General features: G+C 30.6%; 1 protein-coding gene across 3 annotated transcripts in view; it reads right to left on the bottom strand.

The window, feature by feature from the left end:
- LOC148280034 (uncharacterized) overlaps positions 1-23,324 on the bottom strand; it is a 176,253-nt gene that overhangs the window by 127,237 nt on the left and 25,692 nt on the right. Inside the window, exon 1 of one of the 3 annotated variants that reach the window (XM_088229028.1) lies at positions 20,706-21,188. The exons of the other annotated variants lie outside the window; for them this stretch is intronic. Within the exon in view, the coding sequence (XP_088085154.1) occupies positions 20,706-20,779 (74 nt within the window). The 5' untranslated portion in view covers positions 20,780-21,188. Of the gene's footprint in view, positions 1-20,705; positions 21,189-23,324 lie in introns of those variants that run through there. 3 annotated transcript variants of the gene reach the window in all.

Genomic DNA, 23,324 nt, shown 5'->3' with positions numbered 1-23,324 from the left:
AGAAAGAAGTGAAAAGTTACATCTTTAATTCTTCTTTATGTAACACTGATTGAAAACATCGTTTAATTTTTTTTTGTAATTTATTTATGTTATTCTAAAAATATTATTAATTAAAATAAAATAAACTATTGTAAGATGTCACTCCCCATTATGTACACAAAAATTGTTTATTTCTTTTACGTAATAGGATACGTTAATGTAAATAAATGTATTTGATTAATGTCAACAATTGTATTTAGTTGTAATATTGTATTTTTATTTGTTATCAATAAAATAAAAATAAAATAAAATTAAAAAATTGAATTTTAACTTGAATCCAGAAAATTTATTCACAGTTCAGCCAATGATGTTATTGCAGACAAAGAACTAAAACTTGTAATTAATATGGACACAATAAGAGAATATCAGAACAATATCACATACAACATTCTAAAACGAGACAATGGCAGTCGAGAGTCGAGACTCGAGACTAATAAACCAGAGACTAAAATTATACAATAAACTATTAAACAAAACTTAACAAAAGACTCAGATAACCTTGAGAAAAGAAGTTGAAAATATGTATTTTGTTTAATAAATGTAATCCGTAAGGGTTTATAAATGAACAACAAATAAAATTAAAAAGAGAATACGTAGTAGAGCCCCCCATACAATAAGTATACGTAGATAATAATTTTATTTTAATAAAATAAAGCGACTTGATGGTTTAAACAAATTTTTTTTTAAATATAAAATATTGAAAGAAAAGAAATAGCGAAAAAACAAGGAGATATTGGGAAGGGGAAATAAAAGTGAAGAGGAGTGCTGGAGGATGAATGTAGGTAAATAGAAGTGTAAAATTTCATTTGTTTTGATGACGAAAAATAAAGAATATAAAAATATAACGCAAAACGTTTCTTCGCCATTCTGAGTCCGTGTTATGTCACTCTTTCATTTCGTAATTTCGTTCCTCACAATATCTATTAAACTCTAAAGCAAAATCGTATTTCGCCCTCGTTCCCGCTCATGCAATGCAATGAAAACGAAACGAATTAGCTCTAGAATAAGACCCCTGAATCAATTTGTTAGTTCTTGTCTGTACCTACCATATGGAGTGTGAAATAAATCTAGACTATTGAAATTCTTGGTATATGTTTCACAAATACGAGGGATGGTAAAATGTTTTCGATCGTCGAACATCCGTTATGTTCATATTCATATTTAAGTTTTCGCATGTATGTTAATCTTTATGTATATAATTCCCTGTACGTGTGATGTCACCGAACTCCTCCTAAACGGCTGAACCGATTTACGTGCGGTTTTCAGATAAATATAGATCTTTGCGCTATGCGTGTTCGTATATATTAAAATCTCTAATGTGTAAAAAAGAAGTTAGGAGCGTAATTGCTTTATTTATCAATCTACCCGGGTTGCATTCGAGGAGAATGCATTTGCAAAAAAATGGAAAGATGTTGTTTTTTTGTGTATAAAAAAGTTTGTTTTTGAACGTTTATAAACAACATTTACTTTTTATGGATTACAATAAGATTCTTTTCTTAAATTCCTTATAATTTCTACCCGTTTATTTATTTTTACTGGATGTTTGGTAATACTAAAATAATATGAAATTCAATACATTTTTAAAAATTGTATTCCTACATAAGTACACCGCTCTGTTGTTGACCGGTGTTTGACGTTTGCAAAAAGAATGCCATATTTGAAAAAAAAATATTTTATGTTTTGGAATTCAACCATAAACAAGTACCTAGGTACCTACTTAAATTCAATATTAAAATATTATCCATTTTTAGTATTTGAATTTAATCACAAACAATTACCTAGGTACCTACTTATCGATGAACAGTCTTTTTCCAAGCTGATAGCAGGCAAGCTAACGTTCGGGCAGGACAACGTCTGTCGGGTCCGCTAGTTTAAAATATAATTATACAACGACGTAGAAAATAATTTTAATATTGATGTATTTAACATCACATTTAAGAGGAATTTCTACTACTAGAAATTGGATACAATTTTTATTTTTAAACGCGATAAAAGTTGGAATATTCAATTGCATGGCTAAGTTTCTCGAAAATGCAATAAAAAAATAATTACAATGAACCACTTTGAACTACGTCACAAGTTCATTCTGATAAACCAAAGATAGTGTTGTGACAGATTTCAGGTTTTCGGGAAACCAAATCACCAATCAGCAGAACTCTCTGAGGAGAACTTGTGATGTCACGTGCGGAGTAATTTCAAGATTACAAAAAATAAAAATAATCATAGCGCTGTTAAAAAGACACGTCGTTTTTATTTTTTTATTTCGGCTTAGTTTGAAAGTGCATTTACAAATAAAAAATATAAGAAAATCACCGAATGTCCTCATTATAGGACTATTACTGAAATCACTAAATCAAATAGTCCCTTCTTTAAAACTTTTGGTAAAATTGTAATAATTTATTGGCTTAATTATTGTAATACATAGATAACTAAATAAAATTTAATAAAGTTTGACAAACAATTAAAAACCTTTTTTGACTTATTTATACATGTTGTGTTCACAAATTTGATGAACAATATCTAAACTTAACAAATTGTACTAAATATGATTGAATATTTGTACATAACCACTTACCAATTTTTCCATATAAATATTTAAAACCATTTAGCAAAATTTTTTACCAAAAGTAATGCTTTAAATATTAATAATATTTTCACAAATTTTTATTATTATAGCAATGAATCACGTATTTTTTTGTAAACCATAATAAATAAATGATCAATTTATTTTTTTTAGTAAAAAGCCACAATGATATATTTATTTGGAAAAAAAACAATAGTTTTTACAAACGAGTATATTGCATACAGAAAATAATAATACATAGAAACTTAAATTGAGAAAATTCTAATTATAAATTTTTCACGGTGATGTAAGCTATTGATTAAATATGTTATAGGTATCAAAATAAAAGCAATTTTAAAATTGGGAAATGTTAGGCACTCAGCAGTTACAAATAAAATAATAAAAATAAAGTAAATAAAAATAAAATAAATTTAAAGTCTAAGAGAAAAAATACAGTTATCTAAAAATATTGTAGAAGGTACAAAATATAATAATGAATATACACAATTATTGGCATCGTATAAGTAAACAGGCGTCCTGTCTATTTTTAACTATTGTATATTATAACAGAGACAGAAAATATTTTTGGGAAGGGAATATGGAGGTCTAGGCTTTTACAGAGCTTATAACCCGATCTTCGGCTGATTTAAGTAATTTATTTATTTTATTATGGAACAATTACACACAACGGGACACACTTGTACACACATAAATTACATACAAGACATAATATGTTGCTAGACCCGTCGCCCTTTATAATTGTTTACAGCATGCAATCTTACAGACAGTTATTAAATAAAAATTATAATAAAGTATAAAATCTAAAGAAACTAGTTTAAAAAAGAATGCGTAAGTCATAGACAAATAATAAGAAAACGGTTTTCAAAAAAAAAGCTCAGGAAAAAATGACTTCAAGATAAAGTATGAAAGCAAATTAATAGATAACAATTGCTTTTTAATTCCCTTTATAAATTACCAAAAATATATAAATCGCATTGTGTATGTATGTATGTAAACCTTATTGTAATGCCTGCACTTGTGAAAGAGAGAATGATAATATCCCGTATTTGAGGAAAAGTGTTTCTCTGAAAACGACAGAATTACGTGGTCGTATAATAGCACTTTATACACTGTGTAGCATTCAGCATTGTGCCTGTGTTTGAACATTTCCTTTTTTTAAATGTTCTCCGTCTCTGTTGTAATTTATATCAGCGTAGTAATATCAGTACTTGTCTGCTAACAGTTTTTTTTAAATATATTGAGTTATAAAATATAAATATATGTTTTCGTAATTACCACTGTATACCTAATACCAATTTACAAAGCTATTTATCTGTTATGAATGGATTAAATTGTTTTAGATTTTTTCTTCATTTTTATTTCACGAATACATTTTTTTAATCTGGCAATCAATTGCTTACGACCAATGCGAAACGATTTCTGAAAATATAATTGAAATTTAAATGAAATTTTTAAATTGAAACAGCGAATAGTTTTTTCTCCCACAATGAATGACATTAGGAATGTCCTATTCGACGCATGAGAGTACTCTCACAAACGTAACACAAATATACTTAGGTGCCAAGGTCGCATGGAGATTTTTTTACTGTCTGGTAAAATAATACTATCACGTAATAGGTGTAAGCGTTGTATCACCTATCTAAAATCCAAGCCAAGTTGCGATTCCATTTAATGCATCATCAAAGCATTGCGTCAAACAATTTCTTTTAGCGAGGAATAATTTTGAGGAAACTTGTCCAAAATGATCCACTTAAGGGGAAATCTGTATTTCATATACAAATAATTACAATGTTTTAGTGATCTGACTATGTAACTTTGAAAAGTATAATTATTTTGCTACCTTCTACAATTCATAAATTCATAAAATTGTGTCATCATTCAACATTCCATTTCTAAAACGGTTTTAGTAAAACCCAACAAAGGGATTATTTTGCCCCCATATGTGTATAAAATGATCCCTATGGATCATTTTACCCCTATCGAGAAAATAAAAAGTAAGGTAAAATACAATAATGTATCCATTAATTGAAATAATATCAAAAATACAGTAGCTAGTTTAAAACATGGATAACAAAGTGTTTTTTTGGCAAGAGACTAAACATTTATAGGCAAGGGTGAAGCTGTTGATGTACAGGATCCCACTGAAAAAAAACGTAATTAGCTAGAGAATTTTGAGATTATTATTGTTAATTCTAATTAATTAACCAATATATGAGCATTATAATATATTCGTTGATTTATCTCCCTTTACCTTATCAACACAGAAATGATCCCGGGATCGTTTTGAACTAGTACCAGGTGATCGTTTTGACCCAAGCGTACGTTTATTACACAGTTCTCGTTACTAAATAAATAAAACAAAGTATTAATAAACTAACATCTAAATAAAAAATAAGATAGGTATTATGATATACATTAGTTTGTGCAGTGTAAATAATGTACTTTATTAGAACTTAACATGATGTTTGAAAATGACTAACCTTAGATCAAATTGGTGACAATTATATTTTTTGACGCAAACTCATTTTCACTTTATAAAATAATACGCCATTACTGTCAGATGTCAAAAACATTGTTTAAAAGATTTTTTATAAAATTCAAATATTGATTGCATTTGTAGTTTTGTTAAAATCTTAGGTGATCGTTTTACCCCGAGGGATCATTTAGTATAGGTCTCCCCTGGGTCCCCCCCACTTTAAGATCAACAGATTTCACAGAATTTTTTTTCTTATAATGAAAAATAGATAGTAAAATTACGACGGCAAATAAAAACGGGAAACCGTTACTACTGGCAACTAAATGTATTGTTTTCTTATTCTTTACTTTGTTAATGAAAACTTAGACAACTATGCTAACGTTTTGTTGAAGTTTAATACTAGAAAAGTGTTTTATAACGTAATGAAATATTTTCATGCTTAGTTTAAAAGGCATTCATTAGTTACAGTTAACAAAAATCTTATATTTTGTTTATTTACATAATTATTAACAGTATAGCAAATTATTTTTTAAATGAACAAAGTCTATAGAGTACAGAAACATAATTAAATACCGTTATAAATAAATAAATTTTTCGTAAAAGTTATTTATTTGTTATGCCTAAATTTACAAAATATCTCATTTTACAACTACCCACCTCATTGGGTAAGCCTGTATAGAAGCAGAAGTGTTTTTTTTTGGGAAATCAGAGAACATTTAATACTGCATTATAAATTTAAATTCACATTATAAATCTTCGCTAAATACTCCGATTGGTTAATAAACCATTTATTTTACTTTTTTTATTTGATTTATCTCTCCACAATTTCTGTGGCAAGTTGAAGACTTGTTCCTATGAACAGATTACTTTCCTGTCCTTACGCCGCGGGCGCAGTTAGGAATTTAGGTTAGCACATAAATTGTTTTCCTGAAAACCTCAATTGTCTTTGCATACATATATTATTATTATTATTATTATTAGTATGGATAACGCCTTTTTCGTAATATAATACCTTTAAATTTATTCAATTGCATCTGTCTGCCGCTTATATTTAATTTTTTTTATTTTATTTCTGGTGTTATGACAGTGGCTTTTTTCTTGTGTAATAAAATATTCGGGTCTTGATTTAACAATAAGACAAAGTTCGACTAAATATATGATGATAAATTGAATCCAATAAAAATTGTCCGACATCTTTCCAGGCAATCAGCATCTTCCATTTTGTATCGTCTTTTTAGATCTGGACCTCGGCGCTAGTGGAAGTCAAGAAGTCGATAAAACACTTTCTATGTTTTTGCTCGTCTAAGATTTCTACATTTATTAATAATTATATGGTGAATTTGAGAAAAATAATTGCTTTGCCATTTTCCTAACATATTTTTTTTATTTTAAAAACATCTTGTACATTAGTAGAATTGCCCTAAAAAATAATACCATCTATCAAAATTGAGTATACATGTGCATAATAAGTGGACATAACAATACGAGCTTATTTTAGCGACAGCGGTCTTTACGTGGTCTTTCCCAATTTAATATCTAAAAAAAGAACAGTGTGAAGTTGTATTTTATTTTACAATTAATTATAACATTAACGTTTAACGGGTATGCTGTTGGCCGAAAATGTATAATATTTGTTTTCTACGTAATTAAAGATGCAAACCGATTTGCCACTGATATATATATTTTTTTTTTATTAAGGAAAAACAACAGTTGTTACATAAGAATATAAAAAATAGTACTTACATCCAGTTAAAGTTTTTCACAAATATAATGAGAGAACATGTTAGACAGTAAAGTGAAAAATAACATATTATAAAGACACGAGAAAAAAAGAACTCGTAAGAAGGTTAAGAGATGGGGAAATAGAGTGGAGGAGAAAATATATCAATAATAATTAAATATCGATAGAAATATTATTTTCATCTCCTGTGCAGTCTTTTATGATCTGAAACAGGTGACTTTTAAATAGGTTTTTCTTATGATCATTACCTTGGACATTGTTAATGTTTACCTCTTCTGTGAATGTACGGATAAGCACTTTCAATAAAATTGACCAACAAATAAATATGAACGATATTTTTTTTTATATGGAGAAAGTAATATTTCTTTATTAAAATAATCTGTAAAAAGTAACGTTGACATTTATTTCTTGACGGAAATAACTGAGCTAATTTCGTGACGTTGTCGTGCCATCGCATCGCTTTAGTTCGTGAGCAGTTTTGCTGTTTTTAATAGATGTATAAAAATATTTTGTTTTTTTTTATTATCATTGGCAATTCGTCCTACGAAGAAAAATATTTTTTTCAAAATTGGCACCCCTAAAATAATTTAAATCGTTTTCACAGAACGCACAACTCAGTTATCATCAATTATTTAACAAAGCAAAAAATCAGTTTGTGTGAAAAATTAAAATGAAACCGTTTTATGAATATTTTGATTTTATAATGAGAATGAAAAAACGAAATCCTAAAAATAAAAACTCGCGTTTAAATTCAATACAATCGAATAATACAAATGCCATTTTTTCTCAACCGCTGTTTCAAAACTTGTACTGCGTTTCTTATTTTTATAGTAGATTTTTCAGTTTTTATTCATTAAGTAATCAGTTTTCATAGATGAAGCGCACCGCAAAAGATATTTCGTTCGTATAAATTAAAAATAAATGTACACAAACTAAAATATTCTGTTACGCGTTGTTATTCGTACTTTTGTGATTTGGCAATTAGGCAGGGGAAATGAACGAATAAAAACTGAATATTTTTGATCCCAAACTATAGAAATGTGTGTGTATCATCCAGCTGAACGGAAGTTATAATATATGGCTTCTTGTCATGGCGCAGGGTGATGGCGTACCCAATCCGATAATTTTATTTATAACACTGACGTATATGTTTCTAGAAATTTCATTTTGGTTGTAACTATCATTTTCTGTTCTAGAATGAATCAAAAACATAAAAATGCACGTCTTTAAATTCAGTAATAATTTATAGTTTTATGAATTTATTGGTTAATATTTATTTATCGGCCTCGTGGTGTAATCGTCAGCGCATTTGCCTACCATGCCAGAGGTCTCGAGTTCGATTCCCGACACGTATTAAAAGAGGTGTTTTCACACCAGAATAGTCCCCGGACTGGTACCTGAAGCGAAAGACTGATCATTTTGCCTTCGTGTAACATAAAAAAATATCAAGATACGCTGTGATTGGTGTACCAATGCAGTTCTTTATGCACCATTTGGTGCAGAAAGGGAATGATGGTGATAAATATTTATTTCGCATCGTCAATAAGCAGTTAATTTTTTTTCAAGTACGGAAATCGAAAAATCCGTATTACTTTTTTCTAAGCAGTAAGTCATAATTTTTGTATTTTATTTATTATTTATTTATTTGATTTATTTAGTCATCATTATTTCCTTTCCACACCTTATGGAGCATTAGGCACTGAATTGGTACGCCGATCGCAGCGTATCTTGATCATTATTTTTTTTGCACCACAACGGGCCAGGAGGCCCAATTACAGTTGTGAATTACATCACAGAACACCTAGGCTTGAGATAAATCACATTTTAATTTTTGTGTTCTCACCGGGAATCGAACCAGGAACCTTCCGTGCGTGAGTCAAGCGTCTTGACCACTACACCACGGAGGCCGCCAAATCATCGAATGATATCAAATGATAAGTCTCCCGCTTCAGTTGCCAGCTCGCGGACTATGAAATATTTCAATGTTAAAGCAGTTTGTTAAATTAATGCTTCATGCCAACCATGTCGGGAATCGAACCTGAGACCTCTTGAATGGTAGGCAAACGCCCTAACCACTTTATTAGGAGTCGGATTGATTTATTACAGTAGGAAGGATAAGTACAAAGGATAAGTACTTTGGCGGACTTATTGCTAAAAGAATCTTCCAGCCAACCAAAAAACAGACTTGTCAAAATAAGAGATTGGTCTAAATTTTGTACTAAAAAACCATAAAATATAGCAAAAGATACAAACATACATACATGCATAGAATTAAGTAGTAGCAGTAAACATAGTCTAATATTACTTTTTTTTGTTTTTTTACAATATACATACTTTTTAAAAAAATAAAACATAATTACATAGCAATGAAATACATATTAATAGTAAAAATAGTAAAAAAAAAATCCCACAAAGGCGTGGCCTTACTAATGCTCATTTTGACATTATTCTCAATGTTTATACGCTAATTGTTAATCTTATACACCCACTTACTACACTTCACTAATATTATAACGCTATTTTTACAAATATCTCTAGTATTTTAAGCAATATTTTTACAGATCCTTTTTTAAATATTTTTTGTTTCGTTTTGTAATAATTTTATTTATTCATAAAAAATATCAGCAAATTATTCAGACATGTAGCGTAAATATTATCAGTGTCGAAAAAAATGAATTAATAATTTTATGAACAATTTGATAAGAATTAAAAATAAGTAGGGTTTAAGAATTTCTCCGTCTTTCTCGTTATCAGTCTGCCGGACCCACCTATAATACTATATTTTATGTATGTAACCGTTAAAACAGAAAAGTCGATAGAATTGAGATATATTTGCGTATCTATTTATGCGTTTCTTGTACTGCTGTCGATGTTTTCTTTAATTAAAAGCTTTTACTCGTATCTTTATACCGTGGAATGTTAAAATGGCGCGGCGTTGTGAAAATAATGAAAAGACTTTGAAGTTGTTTGGACAGTCCGTTAGTCATGGATAAATGCTCGAATTATTCACGAATACCAGTAGAATGGATTAGCTTGAACATTGTCATGTTATGTACCTACGTAATATTATGTATTATTTTGTTTAAATATGACATCACATTAGCCCAGAAAATTACTACTCATTGTTTACTATTTTTGTAAAGGGATCTAAATCGGACAATGAGGAAATTGGATACAATATATTTTTTTTGCGAACGGTAAAAATAGTAGCATAAAATTGTATGGCAACGTTTCCTGAAAATGTAGATAAAAAAAACCTTTAAATAAAAACGAACTACTTTGAATGCCGTCACTGGTTCATATGAATCAAACTTTTATATGACAGTTATGGAAGACTTCTGGTTAGCTTGCCGTGGATGGACCAATGGAAAGAACTTATCGAGAATAACCGGAAAAGAACCTCTGACGTCACACGTGTGGTTATTTTAGAAATACAAAACTTTAAAAAATCGTAGCGCTGGTAATACGATTTATAAAAGTCTAAGTAAGTCTAGGTTTTTTTTTAAACCATTGAACTTCCTCATTTTTCACATTTGACAATAAGTATCACCGAAATATTCTGGATGTGCAGTGGTTTGACTTTTCTTACTACGCAATCATATAGTATATAGTCTATTCTGCAGTATGGTGTCATAGGCTGGGGAGGAGCCTACAAAACAAATTTACGTCCACTTTTGATTGTTTAAAAAACAATCGCTAAAACTATATTTAAAAAGCCTAGAACCCTTCAAATTTAGTTTTCAAATAACTAGATGTACCCTTAATTGACGAAATCCTAAAAACATTTATTATACAAACGCAAAAAGAAAAAAAACGCTAATTTCCAAAATTCTCCAAATCCAAAATTTCTAAATAATTTAATTTTGTTTACGTGTAATACCACGGCAGCTTTAAATCATTGTACATAAATGAGACGCATTAAAAAAAAAATGTCTCCTATAAGTCTTAAATTTAATTTAATATTAAAACATTTAAATCTTAATAATAAAAAAAAAACGCGTGAGACTTACCCTATCCTAAACTGCATACACTGTGTTTTTTAGAACATAATATCTAATTTGAAGGGACCTGTTTAAGATAATAAAAATAAATGTAAAACTAACTCCCCCTCTAAACATATTTTTTTACTCGATTAGAGAGGAACATATCTAAAAAAGTTGTAATTTTATGCTCATTAAAATTTTAAATATGCGTATACTTTGAATACAGAAATCCGGCGATATACTTTTTTAACTTTGACGTGATCGTTTGCCGTATCGGGTCAATGAGACCACTCGCTTTGTCATTTGAAGGATGATGGATAATTTAAAATAAAAAAATCTTTGTAATATTTTTTATTATCATTATAACATCTCCCCTCCCGTTTTAAGTTATTCTATATTATCATGTCCCTTAGCATATTTTTTGCCTAATTTTCAAAAAAAAGGGAAAGAGCACGGTCTGGTTGAAAATATTTTAAAAATAAAAAGCACCAGTATATCTAAGAACGGTTCCCTAGCCCTTGAGCTACTTTTAAATACATTTATTATTTGTAAAATTTTAACTCTTATCTTTTTAATTCGATCTTTGATAATGATGTGAACATTTTTGTTGAAACTCTTTAACTGTTTATTCTTGTTTAACATAAACAGTTCCAACACAAATTGTAACATAGATCTTTAGCAAGTGGTATCAGAAAAAAATACCTGTCACCATATACGAATATTACCTAGTTAACAAGAAAATGGAATTACTTTAAAAAACTACATGAAAATATCAGGTCCATTTTTTTTTTCAATTCCTTCTAATATGATAATATTCCCAGTGTATTTACGATATATTTCCGGAACTAAAATAAACATTTCATTTAGAAATCAGCACATGCCTCAGTATCTCGTATAGTTAAATTAACTTTAGTTAAGGCCACACATACATTGTTATTTGCTATATCTGTATACATTTCCAAAGGGTACAAGTTTGCGTTTATTGAACACGTAGGCACGATTTACACGAATCGTCCAAATCCACACGCCACGGTAAAATTGGTGTGGATTGACATTTATTATATTATTTTTTATGTATCAAAAATTTATTCCTAGGCGAAAATCACGCAAAAAGAAATCAAGTGGAGATAAATAACTATATTGCATAAGCCTGGCATTAAATAAATTAATGTTATTTAAAAACAAAAAAACTTTAAATATCGACCCACCCGATTTATGGCAGGATTAGAGCATCCCTAACGCAGATATAGGTACATATAGCAGGGATAAATTTATTATTTAATACATTTTCTTAATTTATTGAGAGATTCAACCATTTTTTTAAATAGAGAACGGCTATGCCGCGTTAGCAATTCCAGTGAATTCGGGTAAATCTAGTTTAATCCCGGTGCTGATTATGGTAAATATATATATATATACTAGCGGACCTAACAGACGTTGTCCTGCAAAGTTGTTGGCAAAAGACTTTTCATTGATAAGTAGGTACCTAGGTACTTGTTTGTGATTAAATTCCAAAACTAAAAATAAATATTTTCAAATGTGGCATTCTTTTTGCAAACGTCCAGCTACGGTTGTCTCTCTAACAAAGGGGTGTACTTATGTAGGAATACGATTTGTTTTAATGTATTGATTTTAATATTATTTTAGTGTTACCAAAAACCCAATAAAAAGAAATAAATGAGTTGAAATTATAAGTAATTTAAGGAAAGAATCTGATTGAGATCCACAAAAAATAAATGCTGTTTGTAAGCATTAAAAAACAAACTTTTTTCATACACAAGAAAACAACATCTTTCCATTTTTTTGCAAATGCATTCTCCTCGAATGCAACCCTGGTAGATTGATGAATAAAACATTTATGCTCCTAACTTATTTTTCACACATTCGATTGAAGATTTTAATATCTACGAACACGCACAGCGCTAAGATCTATATTTATCTGAAAACCTCACGTAAATCGGTTAAGCCGTTTAGGAGGAGTACGGTGACATCACAAGTACAGATGAATTATATATATTTATTTTTTTATTTTTTATTTTCTTTCATTCAGGAAACATACAGTACAGTTACAAAGTTTAATATTTTACACAATTAGACTTAATTCTAATGGACCAGTGAAGTTTCCATATTAAAAAGCAATTATATGTAAGGTTAATTATGAAAGTATAAAAAAGAGAAGGAAAAAGAAAACATAAATGAAAGTTGTTTAAAAATTAAAATTTAAGTGAAAAAAAGATATTTTAAGGTTTGTAGTTTGTAGTGAGTATTTACAAATGGAAATAATATTAAAAATGAAGAAAATTTGTAAGAGTAATTGAAAATTAAGAATGGAAATAAAGAATGAAAAACATGCTCAGATGTTAACATAAAATAAAATAGTAATAACATTTTTTTTAAAAAAGGAAAAACATAAACACATATTTATTTTAAGGGATTCAAAGAAACCGATTTATAAGGATATAAGGATATTTAGTATTGAAACATGGATTTAAAAGACAAACTTATAATCAAAACTAAATGCTATTGCCATTATGGTCTTATATAGGTATGTATCAGGCAACTGTTCTAAAAATGGGTACAGTATATTATTATTCAGTCAAAAAATTACTTCTCTGAAATGATAAAACGTTTCCACTAAAATTGTGCAACTACTTTCACACCAATGAATTGAATCATACGAAATTTCGTAGATATAAATGATTGAATTTACATATTTCATGTCTGCCCGACATACATTTTGCAGGGCGAATTCGACAAATTAACATCTGTCAACAAAAATAGCTACATAATATATTGGTTTGCTGAGTAGGTATTTCATGATGTGTAACTTGTTTGGAAGGTCCTTTTAAATTTTAAAGCTATTTAAATTAAATCGGTATTCACTTATTTCATGTTAACGTATCGGTCACTTCATGTTTAATTATTTAAAAATATATTTTTTTAAATCATTGTTACTAAATTAATTATGTTCAACACGACTATAGTTTCGGAAAAGATTTCCGCCCACCGGCAAGCGTATTGTTGTGGATAATTTATATTGGCGAATTTTATTTATTTTGAAACCTCAAAAGCGCTTTACAAAATTATGTAATTCTTTGCAGCACTGAATTTCATATCAATCAAAATTTAAAAAAAAACTTTCACATAAACAATTTATTTTGTGAGTCCAAGCTTAGAATTTATTTAAACAATTAAGTGAAATAAAACTATAGTATCATTCATCGCTGGTCAATGCATAGAATTAAGAATAGTCCAGAAACCGCATACGCACATCAAACAGAAGGCGACTCAACTACTCATAAATGAGTAAGTTTGCGTTTTGACCCATTAGTTTTTTTGTAGACGTCGCTCAGTACGCAACTCCTGATTCGAATTTAACTATGCCGCGTTGTGTTCTTTTAAAGTTTAAAAATACTGCTAGGATCTTAAAGAAACATGATGCAATCACATTTCATGTGTAATTATCAAATGGATGTGTTTGTCACAAATGCATTACTTAAAAATTGAATTATTTTTCCATCTGTTAGATTGTTGAAGAAACAAAATGGAAATTTCGTTAGTGTTGCCAGGGTAGTAAAAATTTTGACCCTACTTTGCTCATATAATAAGAGAAATAATGAAAATTGAACCTCGGACTAAACAACGCCGTGGTGGACGTTTGAACGACATTATCTTTGAAACATAAAATATTATTTAACAAGATATAAAAATATCAGTTTTATGTAAAATAAAATTTGTTTTATATTTTAAGTTTAAAGTTCATTAATTTAATTACTCTTATTAAATTAACCTTTACTTCTCTACTCTGGTGTGTCAATCAATGTTTCCGAGTGCACAATAAAGTTTTAGAAAAATTAACACATTGTTTTTTTTTTACCTTACATTTGTGTTATGGTTATATTCTTCGCGATCTGGCAATATTACTCGGTGACTTCAAGTATGCGCGCGGCGAAAGTGTGTCTAAGTGAGGGAATCATTGGACACAGTCCGATGTATTCAAATATGATTCTACGCTCCTTCTGGACTATTTTTAATTCTATGGGTCAATGTTTTAAAGTCCACATTTTTAAAAATCTTCCATCCATTGATTTTTGCATGGTTTAGTATAACATAGATATAGTAGGTGACATTATACCCAATTGTAAATATAACATACCTGATTCGTCATATTGGTTAAAATCACTACCTCTGCTACTACATCATCATCAATCCCTTTCCGCACACCGTATGGTGCATAGGGCACTGCCTTTTTAAACCAATCGCAGCAGATCTTGATCATGTTTGTTACATGAAGGTAAGATGATAATTTTTACGCTTCAGGTGCCAGTCCGGGGACTATGAAATATTCAAGGGTAAAAACACATTTTTAAATAAATATTTGATGTCAACCATGTCAGGAATCAAACCTGAGTCCCTTATAAAAATAAAAAGAGAACTGTCTATCATATAATGTACCTACCTGATTCTTTACATCTGTTAAAATCACTGCTACTGTTACTATGACTATTCTAAGTACTATTTAATATCTATTTAACATTGATTCAGTGTTCTATGCTCCATTAGGTGCGGACAAGGGTTTGATAATGACAGTCAATAATTTTCATGGAAATAACGTTATAAGTAAAAATACAATCAACAAATAAATTGCAGTTGCACCAATATTAAAAAAAAAAAACTCAATAATTTAGAGACAATAAAAACAACACATTAAAAAAAGTAACTGTTCCTCGTTTAGTATTAATTTAGTAACTGATTATGATTTAAACGACAAACAACGTCACCGAATAAAAATAGTGTTAAAAAACTGGTATTTAATTGTTTTTCTTTCAGTTTACGTGTAATATATTAATTTCAAGTCTGATTCCGTTAAGAATTCTAAAGGGCAGTAGCAAGAAACCGATTAATCTATGAGATTCCAAAAATAATCTTCAGTGTCACTATTTCATAATTTAAATATAGTTGGAAGTCAGGGATTTGGAATGTACATAAATCGCAACACTGTTGGCGGGAACTGCTTTATGTTTGCTATTTTTATTTACCTACATTTCGTTTTCGAAATTATGAACTTCCTATGACACACAAAATAGTATTTTTAAAGTGGAGAACAAACTAAAACGTCTACATTTGAAGGAAGTCATGCTTTATTTGCTAATGTGTAATATCTGTCAAAATCTGCGCAATTTTAAATGCCTTTTTTTTCTTCATTTTTATGTTTTTCATTTCGAGAGACTTTTTTGTTATCACAAACAAAATTTTCAAATTAGCCATACTACATTTCTTTTAAAAATCTCTTCATTTTTTCAGTTGTTTAAATTAACATTATCTACTAAAAAATTCATTTTCCATCTAGAAACACACGGAAACGAGCACATATAAACGTTTTGATATTATAAAATATTCTGTTTTATATGATTCAATACAGCGGTATTTTACCTTTATTTTCGGTAGTTAAGAACTCATGTTGCCACAATAGATTGAAATTTTGATTTATTTTTTTTATTTGCAGCACAGAATACCCAGGATTGAGAAAAATCCAATTAAATTTTTGTGTTCTCACTAAGCATCTAACTGTTTAAAACATGAAAAATTTGTATTCTACGAGTATTTAGAAAGACAATGTTATTTACTATTTTTAATACGTGTATTTACAAGTTAACTGTGTTCGATTTTCAAGTATTTTAGATAGGTACTAAAACAATATGATAAAACATATTTTTGTTTTAGCAAAAAGCTGTTCTTACTGGATCAGACTAAACTATGGAAAACTTGGAAAACGACGAATTTGGAAAAATGGACCACGATTTTTGATAGTTTAACTGTATATTTTACCCGAATGAACACGGAATTTTCTAACAAGTACGGACATGAAAATTAATAAATGTACAATGTTAAAATTGTGTATTTTGCATATAAAATAAAAAGTATATTTTGCTAAAACTTTTAATAAAATAATCTTTGTCAAAAACTACACTTTAAAATTGGGATTATTTAAATTAAACCATAAAACATAAACAATATTTTTTTTTCATTTTAATACTGTTGAAGTTGTTGAACTCAAAGAAAAACAAAAATCAGGGGAAAACATTTTGTAAAAATCTCGTCAAAAAAAATAAGGTTTTACCCTTTTCATTTCAGAATAAATCAACAGGTTGAAATCCAATAAATTTGAGTGTTTTACAATGGCAAAATAGTGAGTATGTAATAATAATTCTGGTAATTATTGTTATTTCTTTATTATATTAAAAGGGTTAAATAATTAATTCAGAGCCAATTTCACAACATATAACACATAATTTAACTAACAATACTGCAATCGCTTAAACAGCTTTAAATAATTTTACAAACAAGTAAACAATATTATGAAAATTCCTTTCTCTTAAACAAAACTTCCGAGATATCAATTTGAAGGTGTGTTTTCTATCAACGTTTTGAAGAGGCTATCTATCACACCTTCCTTTATTGAAATTATTATTATTTGGTCACCTATTTAAAATAAATCAATATACTCGTACTATAAAAAAAACTCTGAAATAAGATAAATAAGGATGTTCCTCCAATCAGAACTACAGTTTATAAAATGATATTTATGGTAGTTTTTACTGATAATAAAAAATATTTTCAATATTTCACTCTTGAATTAATAATTATTTTTACTTGATTTAACAATTATAGTAACGAATTATTTTAGAATGTTTCGAGTGTGTACAAATGATCATTTTTTTTTAATTTTATTTATTTATTGACATACATAAGTTTATTGTACATTATTTGAGGCATAAGTCTCAACTCCGTGGGACTAAAAGTTCTGTGTTGAGATGGGACTAGCAATTAGTTATAAGCATGAGTATATCACCAAAAATATAGGATCAGAAACATAAAAAATAATTTAAAAAAATAAAAAAACATATTTATATATGGCACATCAATATGGTAAACAGTAAACTCAAACATTCGGAAAATCATCAAGAAGTTTCCCACTCAAATCCCTCCCCCTAAGGAAAATCCAGTCCTTAACTACTTTCTTGAAAATAGTTTTTGTCCTTGAGAGCTTAATACGCTCTTCCAAAATATTGAATACTCTCGGTGCGATAAATGAGAGATTCCTCTGTGCAAAAGTCATACGGGTTTTGGGTATGATATAATTCATGCTCTGAGAAAACCTCGTACGGACATTTTGCTGAGACCTCTCCTTATTGTTCAATATCATTATTTGTTTAATGTATTTATTTATTCAGACCGTTGCATAAAATACTTTTAATTTCATTGTTATTTATTATGTCAGTTTAAGGTCCGGCTCAGTTCCCGGCATGGTTGACATGAATTACATACTTATTCAAACCATAATATTTCAATTTCCCTGGATTAGCGCCTGAAACGTAAGACTGAAGATGTAATGTAATTATTTATTTATTTAACTTTTTGTACATAATGTTATTTGTACATTGGCGGGCTTATTGCCAAATGGCAATTTCTTCCAACCAACCAATAAAATAAAAGTTTTATTTTTATAATTCAAGTTACAGAACATATTCAATAGAAAAAAAAAAAAAAAAGATTAAAAAGTGAAAAACATATAAAAATAGAAATAAACGTATTTGTTTATAAATTACCTTAAATCAAAACTATTACTCAATGGGAAAAAAGCGGAAAGAGGAAAAAGGAAAGGAGGAGAGATTAAGGAAGAGAAAGGAGATGTTTCTTCAGACGTGATTTAAACAGAGATAATGTAGTAACATCTTTGATGGTGGGTGGGAGATGATTCCACAGTCGAGCCGCATGGACACTAAATGAGTTAGAGAAGAAAGAGGAATTGTGTATGGGTATTAAGAGAGTGCCTTGAGAATGAGAACGAAGAGGTAAACCATGAACTGATAAGCGTTGAAATTTTTCACACAGGTATATAGGAGCGTTAGGACTATGAAGTACATTGAACAGAAGTAAGAGGGAGTGATAGTCTCTCCGCTGTCTAATTTAAGATATGGTACAATTTGAGTTTCAATGCACAGCTTCATATTAGTGAGGAAAGGGTAGACGATATTTATCATGCTCCATCTATGAAAAGATATCCTATTTACCCCGATAAATGAAAAATACGGTTCTGTGCGTGAATTTGTGAAATACAACCGGACGAGTGTTTTCGAAACAATGATAGCTACTACCAAGTAAAAACCCCGAAAAAGGTTATCCAGCGGTGATAAGTTTACCTCGTGTTCTAGAGGTTAATATGTTTGCCCATCATGTCCGTGGTCCAATGTTTGATTCCAGGCAAAGTCAACACGAAATATTGATTACAATTAGCGTTTCTACACTGCAATATTGCATACCTGACGCGTGAGACTAATCATATGATATTTTGCCTTATTACTTATAGTATTTTTTGGTGGAACTGCATTTTTAATTATAATAATAAAAATACGTATATAGTTTCATTCCACTTTTATTTATGAACTTTTACCAGTGACCGAGTTTCGTCGTGACCGACATCGTCAGACTGTCGATCACGACGAATCCCGGTCACTGGTAAAAAGTTATAAATAAAATTGGAATAAAACTATACACGTATATTTATTATTATTATTATTATTACATATATATATATGCACTATGTGCGGATATGAAAAGTTCGTGGTGATGATATACTGAAAGTCACATGAGAAAAATGCATATTATTATTATTATGATCACACCGGGAGTCGAGCCTGGATCAGTGCATAAAGCCAGCCTTTAAGTCATTAAGCTACTGCACCGAGGGTGCCTTATTAAATAAACACATTGATTATCGATCAACGAGTGTTAGAGAAAGTATTGGGCTACTACCGATTGGGAATAGATCTATTTTGGTTCCTGATTCAGACATTGCCTGGTATTACACCATACAGAAAGTGTGTCGATGTGGACATAGGCACAATGTAGGTACAATAGCAAACATACGTCTGGCAAGAAATCAATCTACCGCTGCCCAACTTACGACTCCTGCTTCGTAGAATTGGGATAATATATAACGCCCCGTAATTAGGATGGATTGCAATTCAACCTTTTGATTACGCTCACTGGTAGTTGATCGATCAGTAAACAATTATTGCAAAATGTGATGAAATGCACGAATGTTAAAGTTCGATTAATATTATCCCTTTTAAAGTAGAATTAACAACTCCTCCGTTCGTACTGGATTAAATAATAAGGTTCAATCCAAAATATCGCTAGGAGACCATTAGAAATCTAAAATGGTACGCTGATATTGATTTTAATTAAAATGTTTTCTTACAGTCAGATGTATTTCTGGAGTGCAAATTGAGATAACATTTTGTGAACCGTACAAACTCGCGTATCGGTGTATATAATAAATCTGCGCTTTTTTACTGATTTGTTTACAGGTAGACAGATATCTAAATATACTGTGTTGGCGATCCTTTAAAAATATACCAAAGCTAAAATTAAGTGAGGTCTTCGGTATTTACTTTATTTCAACCTTTAGAATGCTGAAATACCATTGAATAAACAAACACCCAAAGCGTTAAAGTTTACTGCTTTTCTTGACGCACCCTGAATTAGAGAACATTATTTTTGTACTCCATACGACGTGAAAAGTAATACTCGCGTACAGTTGTATTCTTTTGTGTGGGAGTGTGGCTTTTCACCACTTTCCTGAATAACGAGTTCTGTATACGAGTATATTCCATACGAGTATATCTCCGGTTTATCATCTGAACTATCAGATAGAAACAGAGGAGCCGTATCGCGGAACGAGAGGCTTTCATTGTTTCAGCATGCGGCTGTGTGTAACCAGAGTAAGCGGAGTGAGCCGGTGTTCCGGTGAGTGCGGGTCGGACGTCCGACGTCAGGACGTCAGGGGCGCATCGCTGGGCCCGCAGCCGGACTGACCTGCTCGTGCAGGTGGACGACGCGGCCGCGGCCCTCTTCTTGGCGGAGTCGCACTTGCAGCAGTTGCCGCCCATGGTGGGCTGTTTACCTTCCCAGCGCGTCAAGTCCGATAACTTACAATGACACACGCTCGGGGACAAGAATACAACATATCATAATTATTTCACTCAAAACAGTTTCACACGCGTTTGAAAAACGCTCCGGAATTAGCGGAGTTTGTTTGGTTATTATGTAATATTCGGGGGCACTAAGCCGATGCCAATGTCGACGGTTCTTAGGAGAGCGTACACCGTCATGGCCCGCTAGGAAGGGCAGGAGATGGCGCTCCGGAGGAGCCCGCCCGCTGACTGGGCGGCCGCCTGCCGCGGGTATTAATACGCCCACCGCCCGCCGCGGCCCGGGACGTCTCTACCGCCACCCACTACTCACTGACCACCGGCAGCCCCGTGTTCCATCACCTGCTAACGCCAACTTGACATTATCAATGAAAATCCATTTGAATCTACGCACCGGTTTTATTACTCTTTGAAACTAAGTTATTTATTTATTTATACTTTTACATTGTTTGTATTATTATTTTAATTATTTTTTCATACAGAATAATGTTCCCTCTCTGAGGTGTCCCGTGCCGAGGGAAACATTTTACTAAATGTGAAACATGCTTTAAATTAGCTATTTAACAAAGTTAACATAATAATAAGAACAAAAAAACGAAATTAATCCAATCAATCGAATTATCATCAACATAATAAAACAATAAAAAACTAAAATAATCATAAAAAACATAACCAATAGAACAAATTTCATAAACAGTACACACATTTTATTTATTTGGCTTGATCCACTCATCGACCGTGTGCTAAAACTATAATTTCATTAGGTTTTGGTAAGCGAATATCCTCGAACATATGACGGTGATTGAATATTTAATATATCTCAGAATCCCTAACTTCAAAAATATCAAACGCAGTACAAGAACCAATGGTTTTACCTAAGACTTCCTCATTAGTGATAACTGCAGGCAATGATATGAAGGTAGCGAGCTGTACCTATTACAAATCGAACTGACCGTATACTAGTAATTTTCCATTAATGACTGTTCCAAAAGATGGGGTCACTTTCATAAAAAATTGTTTAAAATTAACCTTTCATTTTCCATTAAATATAACTAGTCCATTATGTTAAAAATAAAATAATATCGGCTGTGCCACATTTATGTATAACCATATTCATGATATAAACATATTTGTCCTCCAATAAATTTAACGGTCAACACGTTCGACTACCATACAAGAAGTCTCTAGTTCATGACAGATTTTAAAAAATTAATAAAAACGACGTTTTTTTCCTCAACCTGTATATATACGTAAAATTCATCATCGTACCTCCCCTCAAAAATTACCAAAAATTGTGCAATACCAGTGTTGAGTAGACAAATCAAATAGATAAGAAAAATATTCTAAATAACTTTTTCATTGATACTTGCGTTTTATGGTTTATTCGTATCGTTCTCGGGGGTGCTATTATGAACCGCTCTCGTGGCCTTAGAAAACACTTTTATCTCGTGTGTTTTGTTTGTAAATACACGATACAAAAGTGTTTTCTGCGGCCGCGAGAGCGTTTGGAATATCACCCAGTGCTAAATAAGCTCCTGGCGTCACCGGTGCAGAAGTATTGTGAATTGTGACGGTTCCCGGTAAATTGATGCTCGCTATCCAAGACTAGGTATTTAAAGAGACCGTCTACTTAGTAGAGGGTAAGTGCTTTCATCCATATTGTTAAATCTTCATATCAAAGACCAGCGCCGCGATTATTAACGGTATCTTCAACGGTACATATCGAGACGGTATAAACTAACATTAATATTTATATACGAAAATGTGTATCTTTATATATATAATTCCTCTGTACGTGTGATGTCACCGAACTTCTCCTAAACGGCTTAACCGATTTACGTGCGGTTTTTAGATAAATATAGATCTTTGCGCTGTGCGTGTTCGTAGATATTAAAATCTCCAATCTAATGTGCAGAAAAGAAGTTACGAGCATAAATGTTTTATTCATCGATCTACCAGGGTTGCATTCGAGGAGAATCCATTTACAAAAAAAATGGAAAGATGTTGTTTTTTGTGTGTATAAAAAAGTTTGTTTTTGAATAGTTTATAGACAACATTTGCTTTTTATGGATTCCAATCAGATTCTTTTCTTAAATTCCTAATAATTTCTTCACATTTATTTCTTTTTACTGGATGTTTGGTAATACTGAAAGAATATGAAATTCAATATATTTTTTTTAAATCGTATTCCTACATAAGTACACCACTCTGTTGGTAGACCGGAGTTTGACGTTTGTAAAAAGAATGCCATATTTGAAAAAATATTTATTTAATGTTTTGGAATTTATTCATAAACAAGTACCTAGGTACCTACTTATCAATTAAAAGTCTTTTTGCAAGCTAATAGCAGGCAAGCTAACGTTCGGGCAGGACAACGTCTGTCGAGTCCGTTAGTATTTGTATAAAAATTCAGAGTATCTTCGTCCGTGATACTCTGAATTTTTCCTACAGAAAACTTCATTTTACTTAAAAGATATTATAGAATATAACATTTTACTTCCCA

Source organism: Micrasema longulum, unplaced genomic scaffold (genome assembly GCF_059751315.1).
Source record: "Micrasema longulum isolate JH-2025_06_02 unplaced genomic scaffold, ASM5975131v1 h1tg000629l, whole genome shotgun sequence".
NCBI classification, from domain to species: domain Eukaryota; kingdom Metazoa; phylum Arthropoda; class Insecta; order Trichoptera; family Brachycentridae; genus Micrasema; species Micrasema longulum.
Note: the sequence above shows the minus strand (reverse complement) of the source record. Positions and strands in the feature narration are given on the sequence as shown.